General features: G+C 41.3%; 2 protein-coding genes across 3 annotated transcripts; both read left to right on the top strand.

The window, feature by feature from the left end:
• Positions 1-654: 654 nt before the first annotated feature.
• On the top strand, positions 655-9,821 carry LOC311255229 (MAP kinase-activated protein kinase 2-like). 2 transcript variants are annotated; one of them, XM_084349528.1, is made up of 10 exons: positions 655-1,295; positions 2,783-2,922; positions 5,204-5,268; positions 5,348-5,427; positions 5,514-5,640; positions 5,839-5,914; positions 6,077-6,201; positions 7,284-7,369; positions 9,262-9,342; positions 9,425-9,821. In XM_084349528.1, exons 1-10 carry the CDS (start codon positions 1,053-1,055, stop codon positions 9,557-9,559), a joined length of 1,158 nt encoding a protein of 385 aa, XP_084205654.1. In that variant the 5' UTR covers positions 655-1,052; the 3' UTR covers positions 9,560-9,821. The 2 variants fall into 2 exon arrangements, with proteins under 2 accessions (XP_084205654.1, XP_084205655.1); XM_084349529.1 differs by lacking the exons at positions 9,262-9,342; positions 9,425-9,821 and adding an exon at positions 7,562-9,240.
• A 2,314-nt stretch (positions 9,822-12,135) lies between these two features.
• Positions 12,136-18,011, top strand: LOC311254856 (actin nucleation-promoting factor WASL; the record flags this gene model as incomplete). The annotated part of the gene is made up of 10 exons (XM_084348856.1): positions 12,136-12,234; positions 14,487-14,621; positions 14,998-15,082; positions 15,186-15,261; positions 15,349-15,433; positions 15,545-15,698; positions 16,466-16,698; positions 16,790-16,915; positions 17,793-17,884; positions 17,954-18,011. The coding sequence occupies 10 exons, from the start codon at positions 12,136-12,138 to the stop codon at positions 18,009-18,011; spliced, it is 1,143 nt and encodes a 380-aa protein (XP_084204982.1).
• Between the last annotated feature and the right edge of the window lie 1,923 nt (positions 18,012-19,934).

The following is a 19,934-nucleotide window of genomic DNA, read 5'->3' on the forward strand; positions in this document are numbered from 1 at the left end:
AAGTAATTTTATTATCAGATATTTAGCACTTTTACTCAAGCACTATTCATATGGGTGACTATACACTTTTATCAAAGTAAAATTTTAACACAATATCTTTGCTTTTACTTAAGTATGACCTCAGAGTGCTTTTTACAACACTGCATTTCACAAGACAATAAACCCCCTTAAACCTCCTCTGAGGGAGCTTTACTGCTGCACCGCTGCTGCTTCATAATCACCTCTGCATGTGACAATGTTGAAGACGTGGTTATTAACTTAGGTCTTACTTGTTCTGATTTGTAATGCTATTCATGTGTTAAACTTTTATTAATGTGAACATGAAATAATTAAAACAAAGGTTTGGATTTGGTAAATTTTTCAGTTGGTGTCAGAGTGAATGCTGGTTGAAGGGGCCCCCTGGGATTTTTTTTGCCCAGGGCCCTTACAGACTCTAGAGACGCCCCTGCACAAAGGCTGTTTTAAGGAGAAACTACTGTAATGTGTTTTAGGAATCAAGTTTTCATTCCTCCTCGACTTTAACCATGCACCTATTACTTTCATTTCTGATCGTGGCTTTTGGTTTCCCTGCCGTGCGTCTTTACGCGTGGTTGTTCCTTTAAGAAACTGAATTTGAGCCGCTCCGCGCTGACGTAAGGGAGTTGGAGATGTTGGTGTACCCTGTAGGAAGAGGCAGATAACCGTGATGAGGACCAGGCAGGGGTACCAGCTCTCTCTCTCTGCTTTCTTTCCTCTCAGAACAATTTAGCGTGTTTTATCATCTCTACACACCCATCCAGAGATTAGCTGGAGTCTTTTGTAGTTCTTTGTGCCAATATAACGCTACGATTTCAGACCTCCGCCCTTTTCTGTACTCCAAGGAGGTTTTATAGATCACATACCTCTCTTTTTTTTGCTCCTACAGTGTTCAGAGTGGGTCGAGATGGTCTGTCGGGAAGTACGAAAGTCCTCTGGACTCTCTCGAGTGAACTAGGATGACACCGGATATGTTCTGCAGCAGAGGCTGATGTGATTTGCTCTGCATCACTGTTGGTTTTTACAGAGGAAAAAAAATGCATCATAACCAGGAGGAGCAGTCTGTGAATGCAATTACTGCGCAGCACTCCACCGGCCTGGGGAGCAGCCTGGTCAGCGGCCTGACTGACCTCCCACCGCCTGCCTACTCCAAACTGGAGTTCAAGAGGCACGCAGTGACAGAGGACTATAAAGTCACAGCTCAGGTCCTCGGCCTGGGCATCAATGGGAAAGTGCTGGCGTGTTATTGCAAGAAAACAGGAGAGAAATGTGCTCTGAAGGTGTGTGTTTGTCTGCTTTCTTTATGCTGTGTGGTGTGAACAGTCCTCTGGAGGCTGCTGTCACTGAGAGCTTCCCTCAATTATTCATGTCTACTCTCTGATCTGCACCATTTAATGTCTGGAAATCTGTCCACAAGTGTGATTTTTGCCATGTTAGGTGGATGTTATGTGACGCAGATGAAACATTAATTCAATCATGGATGCATGCAGCAGCAATCTGAGAGCAGATTGAGTTACAGAGCCGCCCAGACAGTGGACGTGTCTGTCAGACAGTGATGTGCTGTCTGGGATGATTTCACACAGTTTTCATGATCGTTGTGTGGACAATGATCTGCTCTGTTCGTATGTCTCATCGTTATCTGAGCCTCTGACATCTTCAAAAGTAAAAAGCTGCATTTTTCACTCATCTACTCACCATTAAAGGGGCACTATGTTGAATTTCAAACTCAGATCTTTAATGAGACAATAATACTGCACAGTGCACCTTAAAGTATCAGCTTATTAAATGTTAAAAGTGATTTTTTTCTTAAAGCCAACTTGGGAAATTTAAGTTGTGAGAAGGTCAGAGCCGGTGAGTCAATAAACAGCTGTAGGTTTGCAGCAAAGCCTTAAGAAAATACAAACAGGAAGCACTGCCCCGTGAGTGCCTCCACATGTTTTCTTTGGAATATCTTTAGCGGTGAGCCACAGCGGAAAAGGTATGATGAAATGTGAAGAGCGCGCTCACAATGTGTCCCTTGAGAGAGTGGTAAAGCCGTGATTTGGAGCAAAGCCACACCTTTATAAACATTTATATCTGAGCCTTTTCCACAATGTCCTCAAGGATTTGGGCTGGGGTCTGCATGTCTAGAAGAATAGGAGATCCTCCTCCCCCGTGTGTGATAACCACAGCTACAGCCCTGCGTCTTTAAAGACAGAGCGGACTGCTTAAAGTATTCACTCTTAATGCTCTCAGCAGAGATTACTGCAGATTAATGGCTTTGATAGTAGGCATTATTACAGTGAGTGTCTTCACTATAAGACATGTGCTTGTCTCTGGTTTATTGATTTCTTGTCAAAGATGTCAAACTCATATTAAGATAAATCAGTTAAAAGCGTATCTGCCTTGGAGAGTGAGACCTGCAAACATAAATGCAGGTGTAAAACCTCAACTAGACCAGAGATATTGTAGTATTTCTTTTCTAATTTTTGTCTTCAGTTCAGCATAGTTTCAGAAAGTTTCCAGAGTGGATTGACTCGTTTCAGTTTAGTTTTTATTGTTTAAAAGTGGTTGGTTTTGTTTCTTTAAGTTTCAAATTTAGCTTTAGGGTTTCTCTTAAATCATAATATGAGAGTGTTTATCAGGGGCAAGATTGAAGAAGTCTGTTTTTTCTTGTCACACATAGTTTTATAGTTTAGTTTTAGTAAACTACAAATAAAAAAGTGCTACAAAAACAAATATGAAACAGTAGCATTTCACTGACGTGTGTTTTCTCGGTGTGGAGCAGATCCTGTGTGATACTCCTAAAGCCAGACGGGAGGTTGAGTTGCACTGGCGAGTGTCCGGAGGTCCCCACATCGTCCAAATACTCAGCCTGTATGCGAACTTGCACCAGGGGAAGAAGTGTCTCCTCATCATAATGGAGTGGTGAGCATTACCAACATGATGTTATATACATTAAGTCTCTGCTTATTTTAGGCCTTTAAGGGGAAACCGTGCTGAAATAGATAATATAGTACAGTTTTATATTAGGGTACATATTTACAATAAACTAGCTGGATATTAGCATGCATATAAGTAGGATGCTGGTTCTTGATTAGTCAGTATAAAGCACTTATTCTGCATGATCATATTCTACATCTAAAGGGCAATTTACACACAATTTTCATAAGTAAAGTCATCATTACTGCTTATTGATGGTAATAAAGGAGTAAAACCTGTTTGCGTTGATAAGTGTCAAATTACAAGTGAATTAGTTATTGTAAAGATTTCACTTTAGAATGGGAAATATACACAGTACTTCGAAAGAAATACTAAACACTGGTTGCTTTGTGTAAGAATAAACCATATTTATGAAGTGTTGTTAACGGAGAATTTATTATTTTACCTGGAATATTCCCATTAAGATTCAGGATCTCTTTCACGAAGGCGTTCCGGCCAAGACAGCAGCAATCAAAGTTTCACATAAAGAAGGAAGCAACAACGTAAAAATCTTCACATAAACAGAAACAAGACTGAACACAATCAGCAAATGACATCAAGACAATGATTTACCAGTGCTCAGTGACAGGACATGTGCATTCAGTAGTCAAACATACCAAGATAATCAAGTTTAAGGCGTCTCTGTAACTCACACGAGGATGATGGTGCAAAAGCTTTAAAAGCACTTTCACCAAAGACAGTGCGGGTTTGAGGAATGAAATTCATAATTTGTTAGAATAGAATGACTGTTCTTGTTGTGTTACCACCTTATGATGCTCATACTGAGCAAAGGTCATAATGTATGTGCTGTGACCTCCTTACGTACTATCAGAGAGCAGTATTTAGGAGGTTACTGAGGGAAATCTCTTCGATAATTGTCTAGTAGTTGTAGAATATGGTCATGCAGAATAAGGTATTAATAAGTTCTTTGTAAAGAGCCAATATGCTACTAATATGCATGCTATTAAAAGATTCATATGTTTACCCTAATATAAAGTGTCACCATGTTTATTTATGAATTTCAAAAACTCTCCCTTGAGGCTGAGAGACTACCATGCCCAGTTCAGAGCCCGTCTGTCTAGAAACATCTGGATGGTATCTAGATCCAGCTGAGCTTGATTTCAGCTCACACCTGGCTTGAATTTGATTTTGTACTTTGGGTAAAACTACATCGCTGCTCAACAGAAAGGAAGTACACTGCACTCGCCTGTACTTTTTGATTCGGCTTTTGTTTGCATCCTAGCTTCTTTTACACTGCAGATACATAATTAACAATATACCAGGGTCCTAACTTATGAAACTTTTATCCTTGGTTTGTTAAAGTTATACCCTTTTTAAAGTCCCACACAGCATAAATTGTTATTAAAAAAAAGACTTTGTAATATGTAATATTAATATTTTTCTTACTTACATAGTTGAAATACTGTATATCTTTGAGATTTTGTATTCTTTGGAAAAGAAATGACACATACGCCCATTTTGAATGTATTGCTGTCTACGCACAAATGTTGTTTTTTGGTGATTTGTCCTCTTGTGCAAATAATTCAACTCAGACTCATAGAGTGAGACATCACATTGCACAACAACAAATGGACAAGATGGTAATAACGTGATTCAGGCTGTTTGCGAGTGTTGTTTTCCTCCTTCTTTACGACAGAACAGACTTGACAGGATTCATTTGCATCACTGACCACATTACTGTGGCTTGAATGACTGGATGCCTCTGTGTCCCCTCTGTGTTTTGGACTGTGTTCGCATGTGTTGCACCATCCACTGTTGAACAAACCGAACTGTTTTTAATGAGGCCATTTTCACTGGAGTATGAAACACTTTCTGACGGAGGAGCTACATTATTAGCTGCACTTTGAAATAAAGCTCATTGGATATGTGACATCTTGAACATAAAACAAGCTTTGAGCCCCAGGTGTCACATGGTAGCACTATTAGATCATCTACATCTTATACTGTATTAACCTTATACTGTTAGATGTGCACAAAAGCTTGCTGTAAATTCTGTTCTTGGTTGTATTTTCCCTTTAAATGCGTCCTCACAGATTGCGTCATCTGAGTCTGCCGTGGCTCAGAGACTGGACTCATCTGAGCAGTAAATTGTGCGGCACAATGACTCACTTTGTTGTCAAACCATGATTGCAGTAGAGAACTGTGGTCATTCGCCAAGAGTCCCCTCGCTGCCCCAGTTCTGATCTCTTTGTTAATTTTGTCTCAGTATGGAGGGAGGGGAGCTGTTCAGCCGCATTCAGGCCCGAGGAGACCAGGCCTTCACAGAGAGAGGTGAGTTACAGTTCACATGAAGCAGCTGAAATTCATGGGTTTCTGTACATGTTACATCTATGTCGTGTCCGTCCATCAGAGGCGTCAGAGATCATGCATGACATCGGCTCGGCCATAGAGTTCCTCCACCACATGGACATCGCTCATAGGGATGTAAAGGTACTGCTGCTGTCAGAGTAACCCTTCACAGAGAATCTAAGCAAGAATTTAAACCTAAAAACATAATTTTGAATCTCTCGCTGCAGCCTGAAAACCTGCTCTACACCACCAAGGAGAGCAACGGCACACTCAAACTGACTGACTTTGGCTTTGCTAAGGAGACAACGCTGCACAACTCCCTCCAAACTCCCTGTTACACTCCGTATTATGTTGGTGAGTGTTTGTTGTCAGGATGGTACTGTAGTCGGAGAAATGTATTATAAATGTGCTATTACAGGCCTAGTTTTTGGACGTGGTTGCTGTCATTCATGTTGTTTGTGTGTATCCACATATCGAGCTGTTTCTGTGCGAGTGTGTCTTCATCCTCCACATCAGTGTGTTGGTATTTTCTGTGTCTGTTTGTCCATTCAGCCCCAGAAGTGCTTGGGCCAGAGAAATATGACAAGTCATGTGACATGTGGTCTCTGGGCGTAATCATGTACATTCTGTGAGTATCATGTGCGTCGGATTCAACTCAATGAAACCTTTATTGCTGTTCTGGTATATTGTATCCACTGTATTGTACTGTGCTGTACTGTATGAAGTCTGCCTTTTTTAAGGAAGACAGCAAAGTAAAATAGTGTCTTCTCCTCCTCTGTTTTGTTTCTAGTCTGTGTGGGTATCCCCCGTTCTACTCAAACACAGGTCAGGCCATCTCTCCCGGCATGAAGCAGAGGATCCGGTTGGGCCAATACGAGTTCCCCAACCCGGAGTGGGCTGACGTTTCTGAGGAAGGTCAGGCCTCAGACATAGAATTAATTATCTTCATAACTTTGTTATTAAAATCAGTACTAGGGTCATGAATTAATACATATAATAAAATGTATTATTTGTTGTATTTATCCATGAACAGTGCTGGACAAGTTAATAAGTTACTCTGTACTTAAAATGATAATATGACTTTACTTATTACTTGGTTTCAAAGGTAATTAGTTACGTTACTAAATAACTCCTATTACTTTTACATAGATAATTTCTTTTCCACAATGTAACTCACCCAGCAACAAGCTTCTTTAGATCCTGTCCTCTTAACATTTTTCCACAACCATGTCCTACTCTGAAATCCAGTTTCTGTTGTTCAGCCGGGGTTCATGCTGCTTCACCGGCAGCAGAGGCCTCATTTACAGCTCTGGTGTTTCACATTGCAGTGCTGCCGTATCAGATTCTTCACTAGTTTATATGTCGTTTGTTGTTGTTTTGCCGCTTGCACAAATTTTGCAACAGATCACCGTGTACATTGCATCTGAGACAAACTCATTGAGACATACCTCCCTCCCCCTTCCTCCACCCTTCAGCTTTTTAGCTAGTAGCCGACGTGACCTGCCCTGACCTGTCGCACATACAATTCAGCGTCAGACAGCCTACAGAGGACAAAAAGCAAATAACATTCTGGCAAAACTCTGATAAATCAACTGTGTACTACCTGCTCAGCACCAAAAAACAGAAAGACAAAGTTAGTGACTAGCTGGTGAACATAGTGGAGCACTAACAAGCTACATATTTTTCTTAAGCCTTTTTTGGTCTCCACCAAAGAAAGGATTAAAAGTTAATATAGAACTTACTTTCATCAGATGACTAGAAACACAATTCTGAATGAATGATCTGTGTGAATGATAATATTTCAGTGTTCACAGCTTGTTTCTTCCCCCAAGTGGCAAAACAATTGATTAGTGAGGGCCTAAAGAAGCACGCTGCACCGACCAAATCACATGTTTGAAGATATCTGAACAACCTGTACAACATATCCAGTTAACTCCAAAGAGGCTTCATCATTACAAGTCCATTTTGCACTAAAACCTTAATTTTATGTCCTGCAGCCAAGCAGCTTATCATTCAGCTACTGAAGACAGACCCCAATGAGAGGATGACCATCGTACAGTTTGTGAACCACCCCTGGATCAGTGTAAGTTATCACTGTGTAAGCAACGTGCCTATAGAACCGTATGTTATCCTACCTTTAATTAATGAGATTTTGTGTCTTATATCAAGCAGTGAAGCATGTCATGTCAATGGCAAATACTGCCGCACCTTGGCTGCCGCTCCGTCTCTGAAGAAAAGTTTTTTGAACCTTAAATCTTTACCTTGACCTGGTTAGGAACAAAGTTTCGTGAGCTGGTGGTCCCCTCCTGCCGGCTCTTGCCCCACAGCCTGATCACACTGGACCATTGTTGGCATCTAAGCTCGCCATTCTACCTGGCAAGAGGTCCCCTCCTGCTGGCTCCCGCTGCATCCAGGTCTCCCAAGAGGGATTCCTGGCGTGGCCTTGTCTTCCTGCTAACGGGGCGGTCATTTCTGCGGTCTCTCCCTGCATCATCTTCCACCAGCTCATGTCCACCTGCTTGTTCCACCGGGATCTTCCCGTCCCCGCGTGGTCGGCTGCCGGACCCTGGCTGGTTTCCTCCGCTGACCGCCACTGCATCGGGCTGACAATCTCCTCATCTCAGCGGGACCGCTAGGCTAGTACGCTGGTGGCCCCTCCAGGCCTCCTCTCCTCCTCACCAGGCTGGTATACTGTGGATTATCCCATGAATACTCCTGGGGCACACCTCGCTACTCCTTCCCCAGACGCCCTGCTCCTGGTCACAATTATCTCCAACCTCCCTTTTTTATCAAAAATGCTGGAACGCACCGTTGCCACTCAGCTCAAAACCCACCTCATCTCCACCGACCTCTTTGAACCTTTTCAATCCGGCTTCTGTTCTCAACACAGCACAGAAACAGCCCTCCTTAAAGTCACTAACGACCTCCTCCTCTCTGCAGACTCTGGCCACCTCAGCATCCTCATCCTCCTGGACCTCACAGCAGCTTTCGACACCATCAACCACTCCATTCTTCTCTCCCGCCTTGAATCCTCCCTCAACATCACCGGCACTGGCCTCTCCTGGTTAAAATCATATCTCACAAACAGACAACAGTTCATCCACATCAACAACTGCACCTCCTCCACTGCTGCTCTGTCCCAAGGCGTCCCCCAGGGTTCGGTGCTTGGTCCACTCCTCTTCATCCTATACATGCTTCCCCTTGGCAACATCATACGGCGTCATGGTCTGTTTCCACTGCTACGCTGATGACGTCCAAATCTACTAAATCCATCACCACCGCCACTCGCTCCACACTCACCAACTGCCTCACTGAAATCAAATCCTGGATGCAAACTAACTTCCCTCAACTAAACTGCGACAAATCAGACATGGTCATCATCGGCCCCAAATCCCTCATCAAAACCGCTCACAACTTCTGCCTCACCATAGACAACTCCACTCTCTCTCCCTCTCTACACAGTCGCAACCTCTGAATCATCTTTGATAACAACCTCTCCTTTCAACAACACATAAATCAAATCACCAGAACTGCCTTCTTCCACCTCAAAAACATAGCCCGCATCCACCCATCACTCTCCTTCTCTGCTGCAGACACCCTGATCCACGCCTTCATCACCTCCAGAATTGACTACTGCAACAGCATCCTCTATGGCACACCATCCAAATTTCTAAATAAACTCCAATACGTCCAGAACTCTGCTGCTCGCATGCTCACCCACACCCACACCCGTGACCACATCACCCATGTCCTCCAGAAACTCCACTGGCTCCCTGTCCCACAACGGATTCAATTCAAAATACTCCTCCTCACTGACCTTTTTAAAACTGCTTTTAATGTATAACTTGTTTCTTTTTGTATTTTTATTGTGTTGTTGTTTTTATTATTCTGCTTTTTAACCCTGAAGTGTCTTTGTGTACCCTGAAAAGCGCTATATAAAATAATTGTATAATTATTATTATTATATTACTGCAGCAGTCAATGGTGGTCCCTCCAACACCCCTGCACACCTCTCGTGTTTTGACAGAGGACAAGGAGCTGTGGGACGATGTGAAGGTGGGACTCTGTTTATTTTCAGAATATGACCACAAGGTGGCAGTAAAGCACCAGATTTACAGCAGAAAATGTCTCCCAACAGGAGGAAATGACCAGTGCCCTGGCCACCATGCGCGTTGACTACGACCAGGTGAAGATCAAAGACCTGGACATGTCCAACAACCCGCTGCTCAATAAGAGGAGGAAGAGGCCTGAACCTGGAGGAGCCCACACATGAGGAGGAGACGGAGGAGTGGTGTGTAACAGTCACAAAGAAGTCACATTCTCTGAAGAGCATGGGAAAATGATCATTTGAAAAAAATAGTATAAAACTATGAAAAACAGAGTGAGCAATATTTTCCCATCTACATGTCACTTCTTGTCTTTTAGTCACTTTTTATGCGTCTTTGTATAACTGCACTCAATAGTCTAATAAATGTCATTTATTTTGATTGTTTCTAGTCTAATATGGGAAATAAAACTGTGTTTTTTATGTTTTACAACTGTGTTGTGTGACTTTTTTACATACTGCAGTGGTGAAAAGTATATTTACTCTAGCGCTGAACTATTTAGAGGTAGAGGTACTTTTAATTGAGTATTTCCACTGTCTGCTACTTTATACGACTATCCAACTACTACCCTACATTTCAGAGGAAGATATTGCAATTTTACTCCACTACATTTATGTGACAACCTGAGTTAATGGTTACCTAGTAGATTTAGTTGAATAATACAAAATATAATTCTATGTATTCATACCTGAGAAGATATTTACAGCAGATAAACTATTTAATTGTGCAATATGAGAGAATTGTCCACCTGTTGAATTCATACTCCCAACAAATATTGGCAGCATATCACCAAAGCTACTGCTAACTGCTGCTAATTGTTACCTGTTTATACATCCATGGCTGTAGCTACTGTTAGCTTGTTAGCTCAGTTAGCCATGCAGCTAGCCAGACTACCAGGGGACTGTTGGTGTTTACATTGCTAATACAGGAGCTTTGGACTGCTGGGTGATAAAGGTTTTAAAAAGCTGGTTAGCATGCTAAGTTCAGTAGATATCTCTGCAACACAATGCATAGACGTCTTTGACATAACGTCAACACTGTTGTTTCTTTACGTTCTGTTGATATTTTCGGTTAATTTCTAAATTTTAAAGCTAAAATTCTTAAATATTGCACCTGCAGTTAGTGAGTTAAATCACATTTACCTGCTTCATCATTAAAGAAATATACATATCAATGCATCAATAATAATCCAATCATACAAAGTAGATTATTCTGCATTTTGCACTTTAACCTTTGGTGGTTTATTACAGAAGTATATTTTAAGGCTAATATTTTCTTTACCTTTGCTTCAGTAAAAGATTTAAACTCCTGACTTTTACTTGTAACAAAGTAATTCTACATGTAGTATTGCTACTTTTACTCAAGTACAAGATCTGAGTACTCATTTCATCTCTGTTTTTGTGCAGGAAAGCTTATTTTACACAGTTTGTTTGACAAAGAGAATTATAAAAACCTGTATTGTGACTGTTATTGTTGCTGCCAGGTGAAAAAAAGAATGCAGGGATTTTGTGACAGTGTGAGAAATTGGTTCTTCTCTGTAAACAAAGAAAGACTGTATGTGGAAGTCATTAAAGATATTTATTGGCAAGATTACATCCAACCAATAAGTCCCCGAGGGGACTTTTATGAGAAATAATAATGTGGGTACTGTAACGTGCACAATTAAAGGAAATTTAAACTATGAGAGTTCAAGTTGTATTTATATCAACCTCATCCAGACATTTCTACCCACTTGAAACTTCTTCCTCTGAGAGCCTCTGCTAAGCCATTAATGTTGTCTGCTGCCCACTGGTAACACTAGTAACTGGTAACTAAACTGAGGGAAATGGAAACATAAAAGCTTCAGTGAGCAGGACCTATAGCATTGGACCTGCAAACCCAACACCCCCTTTAAATTTTTAATGTGTACAGGATCACAATAGCAGGTGTAGGCAGCAGTAGAGCAACTATCCTAATGTAAAAACACTTCATAATATAGAAATAAATAAATAAATAAATAAATAAAATAGAAATATCAAAAGAAAAAAACTATAATGGCCCCTGTCAGTGTTATGTTAATATATTGGTTAAAGTGGAGCTAATTATAACTACTTTATATACTGTTTGAGAGTTTAATCTACAACATTTATTTTTATAACTATATGTTTGTACATCAAACATAAATCTAAAAAATAACTCAAAGTGTCGACATTTCACCTGAAATTTAGCAAAGTAGAAATACAAGGTGGCATAAAATAGAAACACTCAAGTAAATGACTTCAAACCTAAATTAACTTGGTTATTTTCCATCACTGCTTGTAGGTTATGTCTGTTTATCTTTGACAGTTTCATACTGAGACAGAACTGTGACAGGGTGAACTATATGTGATCAAAACCTTTACAACAAATTAATCCACAGTTGATCTTGCAATTGAGGGATAGAAACAGTCACTGTAAGAACAGACATGCTGTACTTTTAACTAATTTTGTATGATTAACAAACATCTGCTTTCTTTTCCCACTGACTGTAAATACAGTTGCTCAGTTAGTGAAGTAAAACCACAGTGCACACACAGCGTACACCAAGTCAAATATATTTGCATGGTCACCAGCTACATCAGCTGGAGATATTTCCATTCAAACCAGTTACGGTAAGGATCAGAAGTTAATGTGTTCAGGCTTAGTGGGTTCAGTGGATTAGAAAAAAAAAGTGGGGAGACAGTGACAGCAGTGGTGCTTAGAGGGTGAAAACAAAAGTTGTGTGATGGCGTCAAGTCTGATTCCTGGATGTCATGTCATGAGTGATCTGCTGACTATCCGTGAGAAAGGCGTCCTCTTCACTCTGCTCGAACCTCACTGTAAGGTCAGTTCACTCAAATCAACAGCCACAAAACACAACTTAACAATAATGTAACTCAGGTTTTTCTGTATGTATAAACACCTGAACCAGTGAACAGCAACAATATATGACTGTCCAACACACTGTACTGTACTTGTAAAATTTACATCTTAAGAATGAATGGACGTGAATGTGTGTTAAAAGGGTAAAATATTTCCAACATAATACTACTTTGTTAAATGGAACACATGGATGATATTTTGTTTTAGTCTGCAATTTCTATTTTTATGTTCTGGTGGATGAATGAGCTTTCTGTGAGGGCTGTTTTGTTTACAGTTCGTTTCTGCTGCTTGTATTTCCTGGATCTACCTCAATATGTAACGCTAGAACATCTAAAATAAAATCATAATCTTTTTCCATGTGAACTTAAAGGTCCAGTATGTAGGATTAATGCAGGTCCATTTTCTGCAGGAATGTGATATAATATGTATATAACCAGGAATAATGATTAAACGTAATTGTTGTCATTAGTGTACAATCATCTGAAACTAAGAATTGTTGTTTTCGTTCCTAAGAACGAGCCCTTTCAACACATCCTCATACCTAAATGACTAAATAGATCCCTTGTTAGAGTCTCCCAAAACATTATATATCACCGTTCCCAAAACAACATGGCAGTTGCAGAGTTACACGTACTGGACCTCAGTTGTATAGTCGCAATTTGGTTAGGTTTAGGCAAGAGAAATATTGGTTATGTTTAGGAAACCATCATGGTTTAGGTTAAAATCACTACATCACTTCTGCAACTTCCATTACAAACGTCCCTATGTTACCTAAATTACTTACATTACGTGATGTACTGTATGTCACGTCACTTCACTACGTTAGTAAGTTAGTAAGAACTCACTGTTGTCTTCTGGATTCACACTGGACAGGAACAGTGGGAAGTATGTGCTTGATCAAACCGACCGTCCATCCCTGACCTCCTCCCTTCACTGACTCCCGCTACTTTTCCTTTTTTAGCTGTAATAATTACTGCAGTCACTAGAGGTCGCTGCCTAAAAAGAGGCATAAATATGGGTCATATTAAGCTGCTTTCTTATTCAATCTATACGGTCACTTTTCTGATGAGGACAAGTTCTGCCCTTTATATCTACAGAGGGAGCTGGTCCTCTTCCACAGAGTCCATAGTAGTTTATATGTTTGTTTGTCTGGGTTTGTTTGTTTGTTTTTGTTTGTTTGTTTGTTTGTTTGTTTGTTTTAACAGGCACAGTAGGGCATGTTCAGACAATCAGTGTTCACTTGGTTGCAATCTGCAACCTCACCACTAGATGTCACTAGATCCTGCACACTGGACTTTTATCAAAAGAAAATAGTAACTAATGAAATAAATAAAAAGAAAGAGGAAAAAGCGAGGGGGGATGTGAAAAAGAAGACAAACACATTAACAGTAAAATGTCAGATTTAGCCAGCCCTAGTGCTACAGACTGTTTTGTTAAGAAACTAAGGGGGAGCTTATGTGTTTCTCTGAATGACACAGATAGCAGGGACTCTCATGGACAACAGTGACATGCACTAATATGTGAAGAGATAAGAACGTGGTCGCTTGGAGCCATGGAAAATACTGCTAAATTAAAGAACAAATTTCAGTTGGTTTTATGGGCAAGTAGAACAGCGTGTCGTCAACATAACAGTGAACATCAGAAAAGTAAATCATTAACAGAAAAGATGACACCTTAATCCTGACCCCACATGTTTTGTGTATTATGGATTATGAGGATTTGTCTGGTGGTTACTGAAAACTAATGGTGAGGTATGACTTGAAAGAGAAGTGATAACACTGGATTATGTCAGGGCAGGGTTTAATAAAGTGGTTTGGTCTTGTGAAGCTCGCAGTTAAATGGATCATTTCACAGCATCATCAGCCTCTGAAAAGAGGTCATGGTCTCTCTGAGGAGCAACCTCTCTCGCTCTGAAACTAAACCAGAATGTCTCAAAGGTTGCTCTGAGGCACAAAGAAGAGGAACATTGAGACTTAAAGTAAAATAACAGAGGCAAAACTGTACTAACTGTAGGGAAAATGCAATGATGGAACTTTTTCAGTCAAAGAATTGAAGTATCTTTTTAAGATGGAGTCAATTTTCCTGACATTTTTGTGCTCTATTCACACATTTCGAGCTGCTAGAGGCTCCTGGCTATTCTTCTTCATATATATGCATAAGTTTGAATAGGTTTATTCCATTCTTGTGATCTGTATGACTCCTGGTCTATTTCAGCTGATCAAAACTACAGTAGCACAGGTACTAGGGGCCAAAGAGAGTCCAGGCTGGAGTTGTTTGGGTTGTGGTGCTTTGTGTCTCATTGAGGACGAGTCTATTCACTCCTACTTCCTGCGACTGTACTGTGTCAAGGTAAGAGGAACTGCAGAACTGATTAGAGATACTCCACCTACTCACATCTACCAATACACCACTTCCCTCAGTAAAGTGACAGCATGTGACACCTTGTTTCTTTTTAATTTGCACTTAATGGGTGTGCCTATAACTACGTTAATATCTGTTCATAACCTATTTCCTCTCTTCCTTCCCTTTCATCCTTCCCTTATCTTATCTTAAACACAGCGTGCAAAGTTACTGTGGGAGCAGGAGCTGTACATCCCATTCAAATACACTGCAGCTCGAACGTTCTTCCACACTTTCCCTGCAGATGTAAGCGCCCCTGTTTTTGTGCAACATGCTTAACAGAGTTTTTCAGCTGGTTTAAGGTGGATTTACTGTGTTTGCACAGAATCATCAGGTAGGCGTCAACTATGCAAATGAGGAGGAGGCGGAGGAATTTCTTCTTGCGGTGGAGGCTGTCCAAAGAGTCCAAGGTTGTAAAAACAACAAAAAGATGATCCCTAATAAAAAAAAATTAAAAAAAATGTGCTTCAGTCATCTCTTGTTTCTGCTCATTTTACATTGTCTGTTTTGTAGAAAAGATGACCGGGATGATTGAAAAAATAAGTGCTGAACAAGAGGACAGCTCAACAAGTGACCCGCCTGATTCAGGGTGACAAAAAGGACTTTATCGATGTAAAGATGAGAAGAGAACAGATGATATGAGTTATAGTTTACTTTGTGTCTTTGTTCTCTGTAGAATTGAGCCTCCTGACCATTCAGAAGAGGAGCAGCATGTAACCATGAATGCACCATCAACAGAAGTTACACCATCCACCAGTTCAGTAAGGAAAATTACAGTCAAACACACATCAAGACAATGTCAAATTGTAAAGAGTCCATGTGGAAATAAAATGCTAATTTTGCCCATTCCTTGCTGTATCTGTTTGGTGAAGTTTCAGGATCTGGACGCCTCTATGAAGAGGCTGTTGATCCGGGCACAACTCAGTGAGGAAGACCTGAAAGACAAAGACGTTGCTGAAGCTGTCGACTGCATCATCAATCAGTTTGGCGGTGTCAAAGCTGTGCAGAGAGAGCTGAGGAACAGAGGTTCTTTATTCTAGGAAAATGTTGAGCAGTGTATGCTCAGTATTTAGTTCAAGTTTTTTGAAGTTGGGAGGTGGTTGGCACGCCCCCAGTTTGGAAATCAGCAGGACTACCAGTGATGAAGCTAAACAACGTACTGCTGTGGACAGGGTCAGCAGCGAAACGCAGGCTAGACTGCCTGGTCAGAAACTGTCATTTCACAGAATATAGAAGTTGCTTGTCTACCGCTGCATGGATAAGTGAATTTATTTGTGTTATTGTGTCACTTTTGTGTTTTAAAGAGTTAGTCTGTACTCACCAAAATCACACAATAATGCAAAACAAGCTAAATGTTTACTGTTTCTGCCAAAGGAGTCATGTTTGTTTGGAGAGAACAATATTTGGCTTATATAACAGCATTTTCTGGTTGGAAAAGTGTGTCTGTTGACACACACACACACACACACACACACACACACACACACACACACACACAGTGAAAACATTATAAATATGGTGTACACTGAAAGGGATATGGATTTTTTTTAATTAGGTGGGCCGTTTTCAGGTGCTAAAATACATTTTATGGCTGACCCTGTCCATTGCTTAGCTTCCTACACCTGCAGCATGCCGACCGCCATCTACTGCAGATAATACACTGACAATGGTTAAGTATCTCATACAGCCTCACTTCAAAGAATCTGAACTACCCCTATAATGTTGTTTTTAAAATGTTTATCTCATGCTTCAAAAGTAAAAAAAGTGATAGCAGCTTCTGGCACATTTGACAGGCCCAGTGTCTCAAACGTTGCCGAGATCTGCGGGGGCGTCCATCTCCGTTGCTCTGAAGAAAGGACCTCTGCCACCTGTTCCCTTTGTCAAAGGCAGCACCTTCTCCCATCAGACACCACTGAGCACAAAGTCACTAAACCAGAGTCCACTTCCCCCTTGGATTCCTCCTCCTCCATCTGCTCCTGCTCCGCTTCCTCCAGAGAGGATCAGGAAGAGCACAAGTTTTAAAGACGTAAGAGGGCTAGGACACAGTTCTGTAAATTTCCATTTGAGTATGTAAAAAGAGGAGAATGAATGATCATAACTTTTCTTTGCTGTGTTAGGTGGGCTCCTCTAGTGCTCCTGAAAAAAGTGACCTCATCCTGAATGCACTGAGAGACATCAGACAAAAGCAGCAGAACCAGCGAGGCACGAGTGCAGATGGGGGTCAAAGAAAGCCCGACGCTGAAGTCCAATGATATGTGCCTTTAAAGAAACTTTGGTTTAATCTGTGCTGTTTCTGTGATACATTTATTAAAACGTTTCAAATATACATAAATACATACAAAAATACATTTACTTTTGAGAATTCAGTGCTTCACCTTCATCAGGCAAATGGCTTGTGACAATAAGAAGCCATCTTAAATAGGGAGCAGCTGCAAGTCTGCAACCAAACATATACCCAACGAGCAATGTGGAGACATTAACACCAAACATCAATTTACTATATTACAGTCTCCAATATCTAAAATAAATAAGGTCCAGAACACTGTTTGACGCTAGAAAGGTGGCAGGGTCCGCCACATATAAACAAAGTAAAACATGGAATTGTGTTGTCCTTCAAGGACAGTTTGTTGTCTCAGTTTATTCAGTCATGAAGATGAAGAGCGTTTGTTTACTCAGTTTGTTGAATGAGTCAGTGAAGATCGTTCTCTTCTGATTAAAATTTCTTCCTGAAGCCACATTGTGCAACTTCAAGGTTTTCTTCTTGGGGGGGTTCTTTCTTCTCCTTTTTAGGTTTTAAAACAAGTCCCCATCTGCTTCAGTTGTTTAGGACAATGATGCAACACTGTTTTTCTGTGAAGCTCCAAAAATGTTTTGTGGACAACAAAACTTTCCATCCACATGAGGCTGAGAAGATAATGACTTTAATTTTTTGATTTTGTGGTGAACTTTTCCATTCAGACGCCTGCAGTCAGGGGTGCAGGTGCAGGTGGAGGTACATGAGAACATCTAAACAATAACAAGTGGATGTATACATGCGCGCGCGTGCGTACAGACGCGATGATGAGCGCGCGTCCCTCTCAGCTGCTCACTCTTCATTCATTGGTGTCTGTGCGGCTGTAGGACGCTCACTGCTCACCACGCTGGGAACAAGAGCCTTCAAACCGGGACCATGAGGGGCTCCTGCCGCCCGAGAAACACGCGGGACAGAGCAGGTAGGCTCGCACTCCCGCTGAGGTGTCACTTTAGTATTTTTTCCTGTGTTTTTATCCACTCCTCGTCAGTCGACGTGGTGTGCGGTGGGCGCTACAGAGCAGCTGTGCTAGCGAGCGGATGAAGTAAACAAGTCTGTCTGTCACGTAGGCATGCTCCAGAGCTGACAGGGCTCTGTACCGAGGACAGGCGGGACAGACTGCGGCACACAGCCGCGAAATGTGGGGAAGACTTGGCATTTCAGCTTTCATGGAGCGAAGAAATAGTTTGTTACAAATGCCAAGGGGGGCTTTGGTAGCTAGCATCCTCCTGAGTGCTGTTCAACCTGGCTGCAGCTGCTGTTAGCTAGCCTCTAAGCTAGCTGGTGGACTGACTGTCAGGAGTAGTAAACACTGACTGTTTGCAAACATCAGGCCACTTACTACAATCTTATGTTAAAGAAGTGATATGAATTAGGTTACAGATGTCATCTGATTAAGTTGAGGTTGCTTGAGGCATTTTCTACAGTTAGTTATTGACAAAGATAATGATGAGGAAATACAGTCTGACCACAATGTGTGCATGTGTGAGAGAGTAAAAGTGACAGTCAGATCTCACCTGAAGGCTCATTTTTCTTAAACTTCATCAAGGGAATACCTGGTTTGTGGACCACCCTGGATTTAGGAGCATCTTGCATGGCTCTCACATTAGTTACAAGCAAAGTGACACAAGTTCAGGATCAGAAATGGCTTTATTGATCAAGCTGCTCACAGTGCACTGACACAGAAATACAATGTAGAGTAGCATGTGCAAAGAAAGTAGCTGTATATACAGTATATTTAAAAACACCATAAAGAGTACACACCAAAGAGTCTGTACAAGTCAGCTATTCTGTTTGTTGTAGACAGCACAAGTAGTGCGACGACATACAGATGTTTCTTCAACCAGTCTCATGCATATTTCAACATCATTTCTGTAGTGGCTGATGTTAATTTTGTTCACTGTTTGTAAATGACGTGTTTATTGCGAACGCCTACGTTAGGTTGGCTTCCCCTTTTCACAACATGTGTCGCAGTGGATGTGACAGATGGAGAGGAGATTTCAGTGTTCAGTGGCATCCAAAATCCTGCTCTAACAGGTGCTCTCCTGCGTTAAAGGAACCTGAATGTTTGTGTAAACATTTCAGTCTGAACTTGTGTTTGTTTTGCAAACCAACCCTATCACATTCTTCCTGTTGTTGAGAAGACTTGCTACAAAGGATTATGTGCATGAACGGCATCTGAGCCAATGCTAGCACTATGACTATGGCCTATATAATCCAATGACTCAGTTATCATAAGAATAAGCTATTATGTAACTCTATTGGTCCTGTAGCCTGGAGGGGCCGTTCAGCATGATGTATTGTTGACAAGCGCCATGCAGAGAGGACAAACTCTGACTAAGTCTCTGTTAGACTTTGTGTCCTGATAGAGGGATTCGCTCTTGTTCCTTGTACGAATATGGTCACAGTGGTTTAAATGTCTGCAGGCCGAGCTGTTGTGGCAGATGTACGAGGGATGAACAGAGCTCAGGCTGTGTTGGTGAGTAGGAGATGTGCTCTGCTAGTTGTGTGTCCGCCAACACACAGAGAGGTGGGGCTGAGCAGAAAAACAGGAAAATCATGATACAAAGCCGCATACTTGGAGTGTTTATTTTAAGAAAAGGTCAAACTTTGTATTGAGCCGCTTTAATATAATATGATGTTAAGAAGGCGCTGCGAGTTAGCTTTGTGTCAGGAGTGCCCACATCGCCCGTATGTGTTCAGAGCTGCAGAAGGAGAGAAACCTGCTTCAGTGGTTGCAGCAGACCCAACACAGATTATTATATCCCTACAAACACTCCACAGTGGCCGTAAACCTCCACAGGATATTTATCTCCATGCCCCAGCTTTCGTAAATCTGTCCTCTTTCGCCTTCTTTTCCCACCTTTCTATTCTACTCAGTAATCCTTATTTTTTCAGTTTTTATCTCTGTCGGATCCTGCTCTAAATAATCACAATAAATCACTTCCTCTCCTCCTTGTTCACAGGCTCGC

The sequence above is a fragment of the Pagrus pagrus genome (genome assembly GCF_965226575.1).
Source record: "Pagrus pagrus genome assembly, chromosome: 3".
In the NCBI taxonomy this organism is placed as follows: Eukaryota; Metazoa; Chordata; class Actinopteri; order Spariformes; family Sparidae; genus Pagrus; species Pagrus pagrus.